This window comes from Oncorhynchus clarkii, chromosome 4 (genome assembly GCF_045791955.1).
Source record: "Oncorhynchus clarkii lewisi isolate Uvic-CL-2024 chromosome 4, UVic_Ocla_1.0, whole genome shotgun sequence".
NCBI lineage: Eukaryota > Metazoa > Chordata > Actinopteri > Salmoniformes > Salmonidae > Oncorhynchus > Oncorhynchus clarkii.
Window position 1 is genome coordinate 9,690,733 of NC_092150.1, and position 16,478 is coordinate 9,707,210.

Genomic DNA, 16,478 nt, shown 5'->3' on the forward strand with positions numbered 1-16,478 from the left:
ATGGGGGAGAGAGGCTAGGGCTGTATTTGAAAATGTGTAAATTATGCAAAAACAAAAAATATTAGCAGTTTCTATGATATTAGTATACATTCCTGATATCAATACAACGTTTGGTATATACACTAAACCTTTACTGTGAATTTCAGGATTAGAACGTTTGACTTAACCCCCCCCCCCAACCATTATCATGTTGGTATCTTCCCATGTCAAAGTTGACGTGCTTTACTGTCATGTCTTTGTTGCTTCAATGCTAGCAAGTCCAGCGCGAAAGTGATTGAGCACAGTCGTTTTTAAGAAAGAAATAACAAATTCAACAATTTCTGTAATAGGTATGTATGCATTTGATTAATTACATATAATTTGTATTCATTTGACAACGAACCAGCTCATTGCTAGCTAGTAAAGTTAGCAAGTCATTCATCCATGCTAATTAGCGAAATAGCTAGCTAGCTTGCTTGCTAACGTTAACCAGTGAATAGCTATGCTATCTTGACTATCCATAATGACTTAATACGCCAAATCCAGTGGGTTAGCCAACATTGATTTTAAGTATACTATAGACGAAGTCGGAGTTAGAATGTGTGTTGGCTGTTTACTTTGTTGACAAAGCAGCGCTGGTTGTCTGCTAACGTAAGCTAGCTAGCTGCCAAAGCGCCTCTTAACTACTTGTCTAGGACAAATATAATTTTTGAGTTCTCGCCCCGATACACTGTTGCTAATTCTACAAAGCCAGGCAGTTTATAAGAATGATGTGCTATATCCAAATCAGAATATTAATGTCTCATCAACATGAATATTGATCTATCTAACAAAGTAAATCCAAGATGGAAGAAAAGCTGTATGGATCAGTGCCTGTCCCCTCGGAATATCTTCAACAGTGGTGAGTTCTTACGCCGTCAAAAAAAAAAGAAGCCCAGGACATTTTGAACGAACTCCCTCCTTCATCCCCTGAATGGAAAAATGTTATGAATCTGAAATAACAGCATGTTTTTGTTTTGTTTGCATCTGATGGATTGTGCTAATCTGAATCACCTAAATGCTTTGAATTGAGTTTACCACAGAACGACCTGTCTTTACTTGCAAGCCTAGATAATTGTGAGAATGAATTATGAGGACGAATTGTGCAATTGATACTATCAAGACAGTTCTGATAAAAGTGTGTGGGTGTGTGTGTGTACACCCACACTGGCCAAACCCAGACGGCGCTGGGCCAATTTTGCACATACAGTCTGCATACACATTTATATTTATATGTATATTTATGTATGTATGTGACTGGCTTTCCAGTTCAGCCTCATCTAGGAAACTTTCAACATGCAGGTGGTATAGGCAATAACAGGTTGCTTCTATGCTGTTGAAGCTGTGTCTACTGTAAGCTACCTTGTGAATATGGTGGAGGTAGGCCTACCTTTTCTGGACCTTCTGGTACCTTTGAGGAGTCTGGGATTCTGAATGTCCTCGAGGGCATGGTGTATTTGTTTTACAGGACTCACAAATATATTTACAATATTTATACTGGGGCTCTCACTGCAATATATTTTGGCTGTAGGATTAATACTGGGGGTTATTTTCTTTTGTCTTCCTTGTACAGGATTCAGTCAGCTCAACAGCTTCAGGCTCTGCAGGGCCAGTATCCGGGCATCAACCATCACCACAGTCCTCACCCTCACTACACAGAGGAACCAAGAGAAGAGAGAGTAATGGCACATGCACATATGGCTGTCAATGATGAGCTCATGGCTCAGCAAGAACCTGCCAACTTAGCGAAAGGTACCCTGCTTCTTCATTCCCACTGAGCTGTATTCAATAACAATAAGGACATGATCCTCAATGTATTGCTTGCCCAATGGATTTGAAGTTGATTTATTTGTGGGAGAAGTGTTCTTTTTGATGCATTTCCCCACAGATTAAAAACAAATGTAACTCTTGTTCGTTTCGAACTGCTTAGCTTTATCTTGGCCAGGTTGCAGTTGTAAATGAGAACTTGTTCTCAACTGGCCTACCTGGTTAAATAAAGGTGAACAAAAAAAATACCTCATCAACAAATTGTTGGGAAGGTTAACAGCAAGGTGATTGGGAGTTCTCTCTACCTCTTGCAGCTCCAGCGAAAAAGCGAGGGAGAACGGCACAACCAAAGGAACCCAAGCCACCCAAAATGCCCAAGCCCCCCAAGGCCAAACCGGGCCCCAAGCCCAAGAAAGGCAAGGAGGGTCAAGAGGCTGACGGCACGCAGGAGAAGATGGACGAGACCGTCCAGAAGGTCAGGAAGAAACGAGACCGATTCAAGGGCATGACGGAAGATGAGGTCATGAGCAGAACTCTGACTGACATCCTTGACGACAACTTGGACTATGTCATTGTGAGTTCTACCTGTTTGTCACTTTATGCCAGACATTATTATTATTATTATTATTATTATTAATGATATGAGACTGAAAATCGAGCTACCTTGATTTGTCCAATAAGAAATACTCATTTGTTTCCAGCTGCAAAATGTATTATGTTGCGAGCCCTAATGCAGTGTTTCCCAACACTGGTCCTCCAGTACCCCCAACAGTACACTGTTTTATTGTAACCCCGGACAAGCACACCTGATTCAACTTGTCAACTAATCATCAAGCCCTCAATGAGTTGAATGAGGTGTGTTTGGCTACAATTAAACTGTGCACTGTTGTAGGTACTGTAGAACCAGTGTTGAGAAACACTGCAATAATGAACACAACCCAGTTGCATGATGTGAATCTCTCTGTTCTAGATTGGAATCAACCCAGGTCTGGTGGCAGCCTATGTTGGACGATGGTTCCCTGGCCCTGGAAACCATTTCTGTAAGTTGCTTTAGTAGATATTTAGTCTTGATTTGGTGTGTGAACAGCTGTCAGGAACTCTTATTTTGAAAATATTTTCTATTTTTAGTCTGCGCTTTCATTATCTCGACACCGTTTATGAATCAACCGAAATCGCAAAACCTTTAAATTCAAGGCATCGTAACTGCAATGTTTTCCTATGCTTAGGGAGCAGAGCATTACAAAGTTGACCTCAATTTCAGAAGAATAATGGTACGACAAATTTAATGAAAACTTGTCCTCATCAGGGAAGTGCCTGTTCTTGTCTGGATTCACTGATGAGCAGCTCAACCACATGAGTGACACCAGCCTGCCAGCGAAATATAAGATCGGTTTCACCAACATGGTGGCAAGGACAACGCCTGGAAGCAAAGACCTTTCAACGTAAGCTTAGGAAGAAAATAATCAAATCCTTAAGACAGTCAGCAATGTGCTGAGAAATGACGAGTGAGACAGTAGAGTAAATGTCAAACAGTGGCCACACAGCAACATATAGATGGAAGACAATGTTTGACATCTTATGTTAATTCACAGCAAAGAGCTACGTGAGGGTGCCTTAATTCTTGTGGAAAAGCTGAAGAAGTACAAGCCTCTCATAGCTGTTTTCAATGGAAAATGTAAGTAGCCACAAAAACCCTGCTAGAGAGGAGAAAATGCCAGTTGCAAGACCTTTCCATTGAAATTCCATATTAAGCGTTGAAATTGTTTATTTTCAGGTATCTATGAAATGTTCTGCAGAGAGATGTTTGGAAAAAAGCCCAAGAAACTTGACTTTGGTCTGCAGCCACACAAGATACCTGACTGTGAAGTGGTAAGGGCTGTGCTTCCTGATAGTCTGATGTGGTGCTCTGTTACCTGGTAGTGTAACTTTCAGTTAGTTAATTTTGGCCACCCATCCCATGAAAGTGAATGTCATTCCAGTGCGCTGCTTGCTATGAATTCTATATGATGGTGCATGTTTAGGTTAAGACACTGACAAGTAGAGCGTAATATCTTTATTTTTCTTTGGTGCAATCTGATTGGGTGGGCCTGACTCCCCAGTGGGTTGGCCCAGGCCTGTGCGGGTGATTATTAACCCCCAAGAGTTGATTGACGCACCGGTGCGTCATAGTAACATTAAACAATGGCCATCTAAATCAGTTAGTTTAAGGTAGAAATCTTTTATCTTTTTTTTGCATTGGATGCGTCTCCATCCACCACATCTGCCGATGTGGAACTTCTGCATCTGCGGTAAAAGGTGGCAGAGCTAGAGCGGTGTTTGTCAGACCATGAGACGTCCCGAAAATCACTTCTCACCGAAACGTACAGTGCCTTGCGAAAGTATTCGGCCCCCTTGAACTTTGCGACCTTTTGCCACATTTCAGGCTTCAAACATAAAGATATAAAACTGTATTTTTTTGTGAAGAATCAACAACAAGTGGGACACAATCATGAAGTGGAACGACATTTATTGGATATTTCAAACTTTTTTAACAAATCAAAAACTGAAAAATTGGGCGTGCAAAATTATTCAGCCCCTTTACTTTCAGTGCAGCAAACTCTCTCCAGAAGTTCAGTGAGGATCTCTGAATGATCCAATGTTGACCTAAATGACTAATGATGATAAATACAATCCACCTGTGTGTAATCAAGTCTCCGTATAAATGCACCTGCACTGTGATAGTCTCAGAGGTCCGTTAAAAGCGCAGAGCATCATGAAGAACAAGGAACACACCAGGCAGGTCCGAGATACTGTTGTGAAGAAGTTTAAAGCCGGATTTGGATACAAAAAGATTTCCCAAGCTTTAAACATCCCAAGGAGCACTGTGCAAGCGATAATATTGAAATGGAAGGAGTATCAGACCACTGCAAATCTACCAAGACCTGGCCATCCCTCTAAACTTTCAGCTTATACAAGGAGAAGACTGATCAGAGATGCAGCCAAGAGGCCCATGATCACTCTGGATGAACTGCAGAGATCTACAGCTGAGGTGGGAGACTCTGTCCATAGGACAACAATCAGTCGTATATTTCACAAATCTGGCCTTTATGGAAGAGTGGCAAGAAGAAAGCCATTTCTTAAAGATATCCATAAAAAGTGTTGTTTAAAGTTTGCCACAAGCCACCTGGGAGACACACCAAACATGTGGAAGAAGGTGCTCTGGTCAGATGAAACCAAAATTGAACTTTTTGGCAACAATGCAAAACGTTATGTTTGGCGTAAAAGCAACACAGCTCATCACTCTGAACACACCATCCCCACTGTCAAACATGGTGGTGGCAGCATCATGGTTTGGGCCTGCTTTTCTTCAGCAGGGTCAGGGAAGATGGTTAAAATTGATGGGAAGATGGATGGAGCCAAATACAGAACCATTCTGGAAGAAAACCTGATGGAGTCTGCAAAAGACCTGAGACTGGGACGGAGATTTGTGTCTTCCAACAAGACAATGATCCAAAACATAAAGCAAAATCTACAATGGAATGGTTCAAAAATAAACATATCCAGGTGTTAGAATGGCCAAGTCAAAGTCCAGACCTGAATCCAATTGAGAATCTGTGGAAAGAACTGAAAACTGCTGTTCACAAATGCTCTCCATCCACCCTCACTGAGCTCGAGCTGTTTTGCAAGGAGGAATGGGAAAAAATGTCCGTCTCTCGATGTGCAAAACTGATAGAGACATACCCCAAGCGACTTACAGCTGTAATCGCAGCAAAAGGTGGCGCTACAAAGTATTAACTTAAGGGGGCTGAATAATTTTGCACGCCCAATTTTTCAGTTTTTGATTTGTTAAAAAAGTTTGAAATATCCAATAATTGTCGTTCCACTTCATGATTGTGTCCCACTTGTTGTTGATTCTTCACAAAAAAATACAGTTTTATATCTTTATGTTTGAAGCCTGAAATGTGGCAAAAGGTCACAAAGTTCAAGGGGGCCGAATACTTTCGCAAGGCACTGTATGTAGCATATTACTACCACTGTGTGTCACGGGACTCGTCTGAAGTCGGTACAGTCGATGTGCCAACTTTTTGTTTGTAGGGTCCAAACCACTTGGGTTACAAACTAATGTGACCCCACTGTGGAAAGGGGAGATTCTCACGAACACGATGGTGTTCTCCGTTTTGCTCTATGACCCCCATGGGACTTGTCTGAAGGTAACTTGGTACCATTTTTTTTCGTTTTTTCTGAATGGAAGTATCAATCAAATCAATTACATTTATTTATAAAGCCCTTTTTACACCAGCAGATGTCAGTGCTTATAAAGAAACCCAGCCTAAAAACCCAAACAGCAAGCAATGCAGGTGTAGAAGCACGGTGGCTAGGAAAAACTCCCTAGAAAGGCAGGAACCTAGGAAGAAACCTAGAGAGGAACCAGGCTCTGAGGGGTGGACAGTCCTCCTCTGGCTGTACCGGGTGGAGATTGAAGGTACCCAAAAAAGGGGTTAAATATGTATAAGAACTAAAATATTTCCTGAGCTTTCTTATCTCTTAGATCTAGGACAAACACTTCAAAACCTTATCCCTTATGATACATTTTTTGACTTTGTTAACTGCTTTATAAATGTGTTATTCAATTAGTTTCTCTGGGATATAGTAGTTCAAGCCCCCCCAAAAAATAATAAAATATATATATATATATATATTGTGTGGGGTACAGTGGGGCAAAAAAGTATTTGGTCAGCCACCAATTGTGCAAGTTCTCCCACTTAAAAAGATGAGAGGCCTGTAATTTTCATCATAGGTACACTTCAACTATGACAGACAAAATGAGAAAAGAAATCCAGAAAATCACATTGTAGGATTTTTAATGAATTTATTTGCAAATGATGGTGAAAAATAAGTATTTGGTCACCTACAAACAAGCAAGATATCTGGCTCTCACAGACTTGTAACTTATTTTTTAAGAGGCTCCTCTGTCCTCCACTCGTTACCTGTATTAATGGCACCTGTTTGAACTTGTTATCAATATAAAAGACACCTGTCCACAACCTCAAACAGTCACACTCCAAACTCCACTATGGCCTAGACCAAAGAGCTGTCAAAGGACACCAGAAACAAAATTGTAGACCTGCACCAGGCTGGGAAGACTGCATCTGCAATAGGTAAGCAGCTTGGTTTGAAGAAATCAACTGTGGGAGCAAATATTAGGACATGGAAGACATACAAGACCACTGATAATCTCCCTCGATCTGGGGCTCCACGCAAGATCTCACCCCGTGGGGTCAAAATGATCACAAGAGCGGTGAGCAAAAATACCAGAACCACACGGGGGGACCTAGTGAATGACCTGCAGAGAGCTGGGAGCAAAGTAACAAAGCCTACCATCAGTAAAACACTCCGCCGCCAGGGACTCAAATCCTGCAGTGCCAGACGTGTCCCCCTGCTTAAGCCAGTACATGTCCAGGCCTGTCTGACGTTTGCTAGAGAGCATTTGGATGATCTGAAGAAGATTGGGAGAATGTCATATGGTCAGATGAAACCAAAATATAACTTTTTGGTAAAAACTCAAGACATCGTGTTTGGAGGACAAAGAATGCTGAGTTGCATCCAAAGAACACCATACCTACTGTGAAGCATGGGGGTGAAAACATCATGCTTTGGGGCTGTTTTTCTGCAAAGGGACCAGGACGACTGATCCGTGTAAAGGAAAGAATGAATGGGGCCATGTATCGTGAGATTTTGAGTGAAAACCTCCTTCCATCAGCAAGGGCATTGAAGATGAAACGTGGCTGGGTCTTTCAGCATGACAATGATCCCAAACACACCGCCCGGGCAACGAAGGAGTGGCTTCGTAAAAAGCATTTCAAGGTCCTGGAGTGGCCTAGCCAGTCTCCAGATCTCAACCCCATAGAACATCTTTGGAGGGAGTTGAAAGTCTGTGTTGCCCAGCAACAGCCCCAAAACATCACTGCTCTAGAGGAGATCTGCATGGAGGAATAGGCCAAAATACCAGCAACAGTGTGTGATAACCTTGTGAAGACTTACAGAAAACATTTGACCTCTGTCATTGCCAACAAAGGGTATATAACAAAGTATTGACAAACTTTTGTTATTGACCAAATACTTATTTTCCACCATAATTTGCAAATAAATAAATTAAAATGTGATTTTCTGGATTTTTTTTCTCATTTTGTCTGTCATAGTTGAAGTGTACCTATGATGAAGATTACAGGCCTCTCTCGTCTTAAGTGGGAGAACTTGCACAATTGGTGGCTGACTAAATACTTTTTTGCCCCATTGTGTATATATATATTTTTTTTAATTCATTGATTTTTCTTTTTAAACTAAAGGGGTCCTAAAATGTCAAATCAAATTGCTAAATGATCCATAGTATGACCATCTTAAAACAATTCCACATGTCGGCTTAGCCTTTTTAAAGAATTATCTTTGATCATTGGGCATACAGAGGAAGTACAGTACCATTCCCCTTTTTGAAATGACACCGTATAACCCTGCCCTCGCCCCTACAGGCTTTGTATTTGATGCCGTCGTCCAGTGCCCGCTGTGCCCAGTTCCCCCGTGCCCAGGACAAAGTGCACTTCTACATCAAGTTGAGGGAATTAAGGGACCAGCTCAGGGGCGTGGCCAGAACAGACGACATTCAGGAGTTGGAGTACACCTTTGACCTGGGATTGGCCAAGGGTAAGAGAACGTACTGCAGAGTGCTCTGAGTATTAAATTACATTTAGATGAAAGCACATGGTTAACATCAAAAGCCAATTATTATTAAAAAGGTGAATTTTAAAATGAAAAGCCATCACAGTTCTTGCCCAGTCTCATGACCTTGTTCATCTGAGTGAGCTGTATGAGAACAGTCTTGTTCATCTGAGTGAGCTGTATGAGAACAGTCTTGTTCATCTGAGTGAGCTGTATGAGAACAGTCTTGTTCATCTGAGTGAGCTGTATGAGAACAGTCTTGTTCATCTGAGTGAGCTGTATGAGAACAGTCTTGTTCATCTGAGTGAGCTGTATGAGAACAGTCTTGTTCATGGTAACAGTTTGTTTGTTCCATAGAAATACGTTTATATTTAATTTTGTGTTTTCTCCCCCCTACAGAGGACGCCAAGAGGATGGCGATTAAAGAGGAGGCGTACGACCCGGGCTACGAGGCGGCCTTTGGCGGCGCATATGGCGATGGTGGGCCGGGGCCTGAGGAGGGCCAGAGCAACGGCAACGGGCACTGTAACTTCTCGTCAGCGGAAAACACAGGTCAGCACAGAGATGCCTGGGTGGACCATAGAACTAGGATAAGCAGCAACTAGTTATATGGTATAGGCTCCCCACAGCAGGGTTCTCGATACACACCCCTGCTGAGTACGGCTGGGTGGAGGACCGGAGGGGGGGCGGGGTAGCGCCCCTCTTTTAACTCATATCTTTTCATTTTTTAACACCTGCAACTGTCATTATCTGCAATCTAGAGCAAAAAAAAAAAGCCAGCCTAATAAACACCAGGGTCAACCGTAGTCAGCCAGCCCAATAAACACCAGGGTCAACCGTAGTCAGCCAGCCCAATAAACACCAGGGTCAACCGTAGTCAGCCAGCCCAATAAACACCAGGGTCAACCGTAGTCAGCCAGCCCAATAAACACCAGGGTCAACCGTAGTCAGCCAGCCCAATAAACACCAGGGTCAACCGTAGTCAGCCAGCCCAATAAACACCAGGGTCCAGGGACAACCGTAGTCAACCAGCCCAATAAACACCAGGGTCCAGGGACAACCGTAGTCAACCAGCCCAATAAACACCAGGGTCCAGGGACAACCGTAGTCAACCAGCCCAATAAACACCAGGGTCAACCGTAGTCAGCCAGCCCAATAAACACCAGGGTCAACCGTAGTCAGCCAGCCCAATAAACACCAGGGCAACCACAGTCAGCCAGCCCAATAAACACCAGGGTCCAGGGACAACCGTAGTCAACCAGCCCAATAAACACCAGGGTCAACCGTAGTCAGCCAGCCCAATAAACACCAGGGCAACCACAGTCAGCCAGCCCAATAAACACCAGGGTCCAGGGACAACTGTAGTCAACCAGCCCAATAAACACCAGGGTCCAGGGACAACCGTAGTCAGCCAGCCCAAGCATGGCATATAAGCTCAATTGTGACAACAAATTATGTATACAAAACAAGTAGAAGGCCAAAATGAAAGATTCAAACAATGTCCTCCTCTCACTCTGCAATGACCTGCTAATCACCCAAACTTGTGAACAATCACTAACTTATGTTGCTGTCACTCGCAGCACCTAGTCCGGATGCTGCTGCCCCCTATGTGTGATTTGTAGTGGACGGGTTTGTCTTTGGCCTAGGTAACATGGTCCAGTCACCTCAGATGTTATTTTATTCTAGTTTCAGACGCTGTCGAGAAGGCAGACACTTCTCAACTTCCTGCCGCCACCGCCGCTGCCACAGAGGGACAACTCCCGGACGGACAGTGGATGATGCAGTCTTTTGCTGATCAGATTCCAGACATTGGTGGCTCTAAAGAGCCCCAGGCATGGGCGGGCAATGTATAAGGAAGGGGATAGGGCTACTAACTAGCCCTATCTGGACGTACAGAGACCTCAACCCACACATCCTTAATCCCCTCCTTCAACAAGACACCGCACCTCAGTTTGAAGACTCAAATTGTAGCCTTTTCATTTTTTTGTCAAGTTGTATTAGCCATTTTAGGGATTTACACGTTTAACTACTTGATAGATGGAATTTTCTAAATTGATAATTGAGGATTTTTTTTAAATTCAAATATTTTATCCTGTTTTGTCATATCATGTGTTTTTTGATTGGCGGTCTTTTTAAATATGTGAAATCAGGGACTTGACAATGATTCTTGATTGTCTTTGTAGATTGTCACGTATTTAAACCTTTTGCTTATTTTGTTGTCATACTGTACTTGGCCACATGATGGCGCAGTAGGTGTAAGCAAAGCGGGACACTGTTCTGATATTACAAATGGCCCTAAATCAGACTTACACATGAACAGTCAGTCCCAAAATGAACCTGTGGCAAAACACACACACTGTATGCAACTGGAAGTCATGCATTGTGAAGTTTAGGATTAGAGAACAGGTACTGAGTGATATGTGAACAAACTAAACATGGTCAAAAAGTGATTCCACAGAGATGTTTTAGCAATTTCTTCACAAGCCTTTTTATAGTGGATTTACATTACTGAAGGTGGGTGCTGTTCTCTTGTTGCTTTATGATCCGTATATTATTTTTAGTATGTTTCTGAAAATTTTTGTTCATTAAAGCTTAAAAACGTTACTTACATACATACAGTGGGGCAAAAAAAGTATTGTCAGCCACCAATTGTGCAAGTTATCCCCCTTAAAAAGATGAGAGGCCTGTAAATTTCATCATAGGTACACTTCAACCATGACAGACAAAATGAGAGAAAAAAAATCCAGAAAATCACATTGTAGGATTTTTAATGAATTTATTAGCAAATTATGGTGGGAAATAAGTATTTGGTCAATAACAAAAGTTTATCTCAATACTTTGTTGGCAATGACAGAGGTCAAATGTTTTCTTTAAGTCTTCAAGGTTTTCACACACTGTTGCTGGTATTTTGGCCCATTCCTCCATGCAAATCTCCTCTAGAGCAGTGATGTTTTGGGGCTGTTGCTGGGCAACACGGACTTTCAACTCCCTCCAAAGATTTTCTATGGGGTTGAGATCTGGAGACTGGCTAGGCCACTCCAGGACCTTAAAATGCTTCTTACGAAGCCACTCCTTCGTTGCCCGGGCGGTGTGTTTGGGATCATTGTCATGCTGAAAGACCCAGCCACATTTCATCTTCAATGCCCTTGCTGATGGAAGGAGGTTTTCACTCAAAATCTCACGATACATGGCCCCATTCATTCTTTCCTTTACACGGATCAGTTGTCCTGGTCCCTTTGCAGAAAAACAGCCCCAAGCATGATGTTTCCACCCCCATGCTTCACAGTAGGTATGGTGTTCTTTGGATGCAACTCAGCATTCTTTGTCCTCCAAACACGACGAGTTGAGTTTTTACCAAAAAGTTATATTTTGGTTTCATCTGACCATATGACATTCTCCCAATCTTCTTCTGGATCATCCAAATGCTCTCTAGCAAACTTCAGACGGGCCTGGACATGTACTGGCTTAAGCAGGGGGACACGTCTGGCACTGCAGGATTTGAGTCCCTGGCGGCGGAGTGTGTTACTGATGGTAGGCTTTGTTACTTTGGTCCCAGATCTCTGCAGGTCATTCACTAGGTCCCCCCGTGTGGTTCTGGGATTTTTGCTCACCGTTCTTGTGATCATTTTGACCCCACGGGGTGAGATCTTGCATGGAGCCCCAGATCGAGGGAGATTATCAGTGGTCTTGTATGTCTTCCATTTCCTAATAATTGCTCCCACAGTTGATTTCTTCAAACCGAGCTGCTTACCTATTGTAGATTCAGTCTTCCCAGCCTGGTGCAGGTCTACAATTTTGTTTCTGGTGTCCTTTGACAGCTCTTTGGTCTAGGCCATAGTGGAGTTTGGAGTGTGACTGTTTGAGGTTGTGGACAGGTGTCTTTTATACTGATAACAAGTTCAAACAGGTGCCATTAATACAGGTAACGAGTGGAGGACAGAGGAGCCTCTTAAAGAAGAAGTTACAGGTCTGTGAGAGCCAGAAATCTTGCACGTTTGTAGGTGACCAAATACTTATTTTCCACCATAATTTGCAAATAAATTCATAAAAAATCCTACAATGTGATTTTCTGGATTTCTTTCTTCTCATTTTGTCTGTCACAGTTGAAGTGTACCTATGATGAAAATTACAGGTCTCTCTCGTCTTAAGTGGGAGAACTTGCACAATTGGTGGCTGACTAAATACTTTTTTGCCCCACTGTATATCCATTAATTCTTGAAGTGTATATATATATTAAATATAGGCTTGTTTTTCTCCAATGTTTTTAAACAAACACTGTATAGACTCAACATGGTTCAAACTATAATTGTGATATCATGGATGCTCAGTCCTTGCATCCATAGTTCAGTCTATGAATTTGAGTGGATTCATTTCTTTATGCCCATCCCTCAGATTTTTTTTTTACCAAAACAGGCGAGGTGATTACATTGTTTTTAAATGAAGGATTTTTAGATGTAAATGATCCTCGTGGAGTTTTTCTATTTTACTTGAAGTTATTTTGTTTAACTTTCCAGCCTGAAAAGATTTGGTCGTCTTGGTTTGGTCGGGTTCTGACGGTTTGAGTGATGATCTTCATGCACGTCAAGAACTTTTCATCCGTCTGCATGCTAAATGAGTCAACCCTAGATCGTGTTTAGTTAGGAAAATGTTTTAAATGTGTTTGTAACTGATTCATTTTTTTTGGTTTCTTATTAGAAAAAACGGATTGTCTTCTGTTTGGTGCCTATTAGAACACCACCCTGTTCTTTCTTGAAACTGTTTCATATTGTACATTACAATACTCTTTGCACAAGTTTTAACTTCTGAGATACTGCTCATGATCCCTCTGGGTAAATGTATGGATGCACGCTGTGAGAATAACTGGGTAATATGACTTTTTTTATTTGAAATGCGTAGTTGTTCCAGTATGTCAGAAATAATAATACTTTAGCATTTACAGTTCTACATCAGTAGTCGAAGTTTGTAGGCGTGAAGCTACTACAGCATCACAAAGGTTTCTACCGTGAGATGGATTAGGGTTTAAATTTGTTGTGGCAGCTACAAGCTACCTCACCTTTTAATTTCCTCATCTTTAAACCTTTCTTTATTTCCTTTTATTCTGGACTGGTTTCATTTTTGTGACCAAATGTGGATTTAAATAAAAAAAAGGGATTTTGCCTATTTGTGTGAATGGAATTGGTCATACATGCTGTTACTGTATGTAAATCCTCTGTTAAAAAGACGAAGGCTGGGATTCAATCAGAAACCAGGATTCTAGCTTTAAAGGACATTTCCATTTGAGACATCTGCAGCATTTACCTTGAATGCGATCTCCGTAAAAGCAGTAACGTTGTTGAGTGCTGCAGCGGTCTAAGGCACTGCATTGTAGTGCTGGAGGCACCCCTACGGACCCTGGTTCGATTCCAGGCTGTATCACAACCGGCCGTGATTGGGAGTCCCATCGGGGTGCGCAAAATTGGTCCAGCGTCGTTAGGGTTTGGCCAGGGTAGGCTGTCATTGTGCTTCAACATCTGCGTAGCTTGCTGTTTGGGGTTTTAGGCTGGGTTTCTGTATATCACTGTGAGATCTGCTGATGTAAAAAGGACTTTATAAATACATTTGATTGATTGAAAATAAGAATTTGTTCTCGACTTGCTTAGTTAAATAAAGGTAAAACTAAATTTTAAAAAGCAGCATTTTGTCTTTCCTGATGACAACACACAAAATTCTTCCGCTGCTCAATGTTCACTACACACCTCAGTCTGAGACTGAAGTCGTTTGTGGTGACGAGGGGTCTGAGAGGTGTTGTACAAAACAAAGTCATCAGTGATTCTACCAATCAGGGTATTAAAGCCAATGATGAATTTACCACAGACTATCAGTTGTATTGATGAAATGTGTTTGAAAATGGAATGAGGCAAAAGCAAGTGGGACCATTCTAGCCAATGAGAGGGCAGATATGCGTGTTAGGGTTAGGCATAAAGTTAGCAGTGTGGTCAAGGTAATGTTTAAAAAATCATTGAATACTTTTTTATTGTAGGCTTTTTGTGGCTGCGGTAACTAGTGAAGGCCTGGCACAACTTTGACATAAAGTGCTTTTTCTCAAAGTTGCCAGGATGTTACGTGTCCTACTTATATCAGTACACTGGTAACAACCTAATCATTACAAAACTTATATTCAAGCAAATAAGCCATTACATTTTTTGCTAACCAATACGACACCTATTGACCTCCGTACAGAAAGTCATCACTTGGTGGCCAATTATTATTATTATTTTTAAATGCTACAATCTGGAGAAGACAGATTCTGGGTCCAGTTAACTCTTTCACTTCATGTCTTCCTCTCTGGCTTTACCCACGTGGGTTCTGGCTCTGGCCATCGGTTTCTGGACCAATCAGACAGCCCTGAATGCCTTCGGGGGAAAAGTCGGGGATGTACACAGATCCAGACTCCTTGCAGAGAAGAAAGGAACATGCTGACCACACCGATCGCAGTGAGCGTCTGATTAGTCAGGCGCTAAAACAGAACTTTGTTCTATTTGTGACGCTTAACGCGCTGCAAGTCCCGCCTTTCCCATCTCCTCATTGGTTTCTAGGAGCACATACCCACGTGGGTGATTGAAAGATGAACTGAGGTCCACACTCCAGTCCAGTTGGTGGTGGTAATGCACCTTAAAGTTGGTTGCCAACCGCCATATGAAGTCCAGAGAAGAAGAAGAAACGCGCGAGCGGTCTTGTCAGCATGTGACGTCCATGTGCACAGTATAGCGTTTGGGCAACATTTTGTCCACAATGTGATCGGATTCAAACAGTAGTTGCGAAGATCACTGTTCTAGTGTGATTGAAATGTAAAAGTGATGTTTCTGCATTCGCGGAGACTGCATCCATTGTACAACCAAATGTTCCGGTTGTCAGGGGAAATGGAATGAGAGCCAGTGATAGGACTTCTACATTTTGGACGTTAACAAGAAGACTCCTCCTTCACATTTACTGGATTGGTTGAACATTGATGTTTTTTCATTTTTTCTCGTCAAGACCAGGATGTAGGGGATCTAGTTTCAGGAGTTTCTTTTTTACGCCCTCTATGGTAAACGCTGAATATGTCTGCTCAATCGAAAATTACTTTTACATTTCAACTAACACTACAACACTGACCTTTACATTTCAACCAACACTACAACACTGAGTTTTACATTTCAACCAACACTACAACACTGACCTTTACATTTCAACCAACACTACAACACTGACCTTTACATTTCAACCAACACTACAACACTGACCTTTACATTTCAACCAACGCTACAACACTGACATTTACATTTCAACCAACACTACAACACTGACCTTTACATTTCAACCAACACTACAACACTGACCTTTACATTTCAACCAACACTACAACACTGACCTTTACATTTCAACCAACACTACAACACTGACCTTTACATTTCAACCAACACTACAACACTGACCTTTACATTTCAACCAACACTACAACACTGACCTTTACATTTCAACCAACACTACAACACTGACCTTTACATTTCAACCAACGCTACAACACTGACCTTTACATTTCAACCAACGCTACAACACTGACCTTTACATTTCAACCAACACTACAACACTGACCTTTACATTTCAACCAACGCTACAACACTGACCTTTACATTTCAACCAACACTACAACACTGACCTTTACATTTCAACCAACACTACAACACTGACCTTTACATTTCAACCAACACTACAACACTGACCTTTACATTTCAACCAACACTACAACACTGACCTTTACATTTCAACCAACACTACAACACTGACCTTTACATTTCAACCAACACTACAACACTGACCTTTACATTTCAACCAACACTACAACACTGACATTTACATTTCAACCAACGCTACAACACTGACCTTTACATTTCAACCAACACTACAACACTGATCTTTACATTTCAACCAACGCTACAACACTGACCTTTACATTTCAACCAACACTACAACACTGATCT

At 41.9% G+C, this 16,478-nt stretch overlaps 1 protein-coding gene across 2 annotated transcripts; it reads left to right on the forward strand.

The window, feature by feature from the left end:
- Positions 1-206: 206 nt before the first annotated feature.
- LOC139406386 (G/T mismatch-specific thymine DNA glycosylase-like) lies at positions 207-13,636 on the forward strand. Of its 2 annotated transcripts, XM_071148924.1 has the most exons (11): positions 207-329; positions 815-880; positions 1,592-1,770; positions 2,100-2,359; positions 2,756-2,825; positions 3,092-3,227; positions 3,378-3,460; positions 3,560-3,654; positions 8,292-8,463; positions 8,878-9,030; positions 10,165-13,636. In XM_071148924.1, the coding sequence occupies exons 2-11, from the start codon at positions 825-827 to the stop codon at positions 10,329-10,331; spliced, it is 1,371 nt and encodes a 456-aa protein (XP_071005025.1). In that variant the 5' UTR covers positions 207-329; positions 815-824; the 3' UTR covers positions 10,332-13,636. The 2 variants fall into 2 exon arrangements, with proteins under 2 accessions (XP_071005025.1, XP_071005026.1); XM_071148925.1 differs by lacking the exon at positions 815-880 and having other exon boundaries at positions 233-329; positions 10,165-11,092.
- The last annotated feature ends 2,842 nt before the right edge of the window (positions 13,637-16,478 follow it).

What these genes read in the sequence shown, in the direction of transcription:
- LOC139406386 (XM_071148924.1), top strand. Translation starts at nt 825, where the DNA reads ATGGAAGAAAAGCTGTATGGATCAGTGCCTGTCCCCTCGGAATATCTT. An exon ending in TCGGAATATCTTCAACAGTG is followed by an intron (nt 881 to 1,591) that starts GTGAGTTCTTAC and finishes TTCCTTGTACAG; the next exon opens with GATTCAGTCAGCTCAACAGC. An exon ending in ACCTGCCAACTTAGCGAAAG is followed by an intron (nt 1,771 to 2,099) that starts GTACCCTGCTTC and finishes TACCTCTTGCAG; the next exon opens with CTCCAGCGAAAAAGCGAGGG.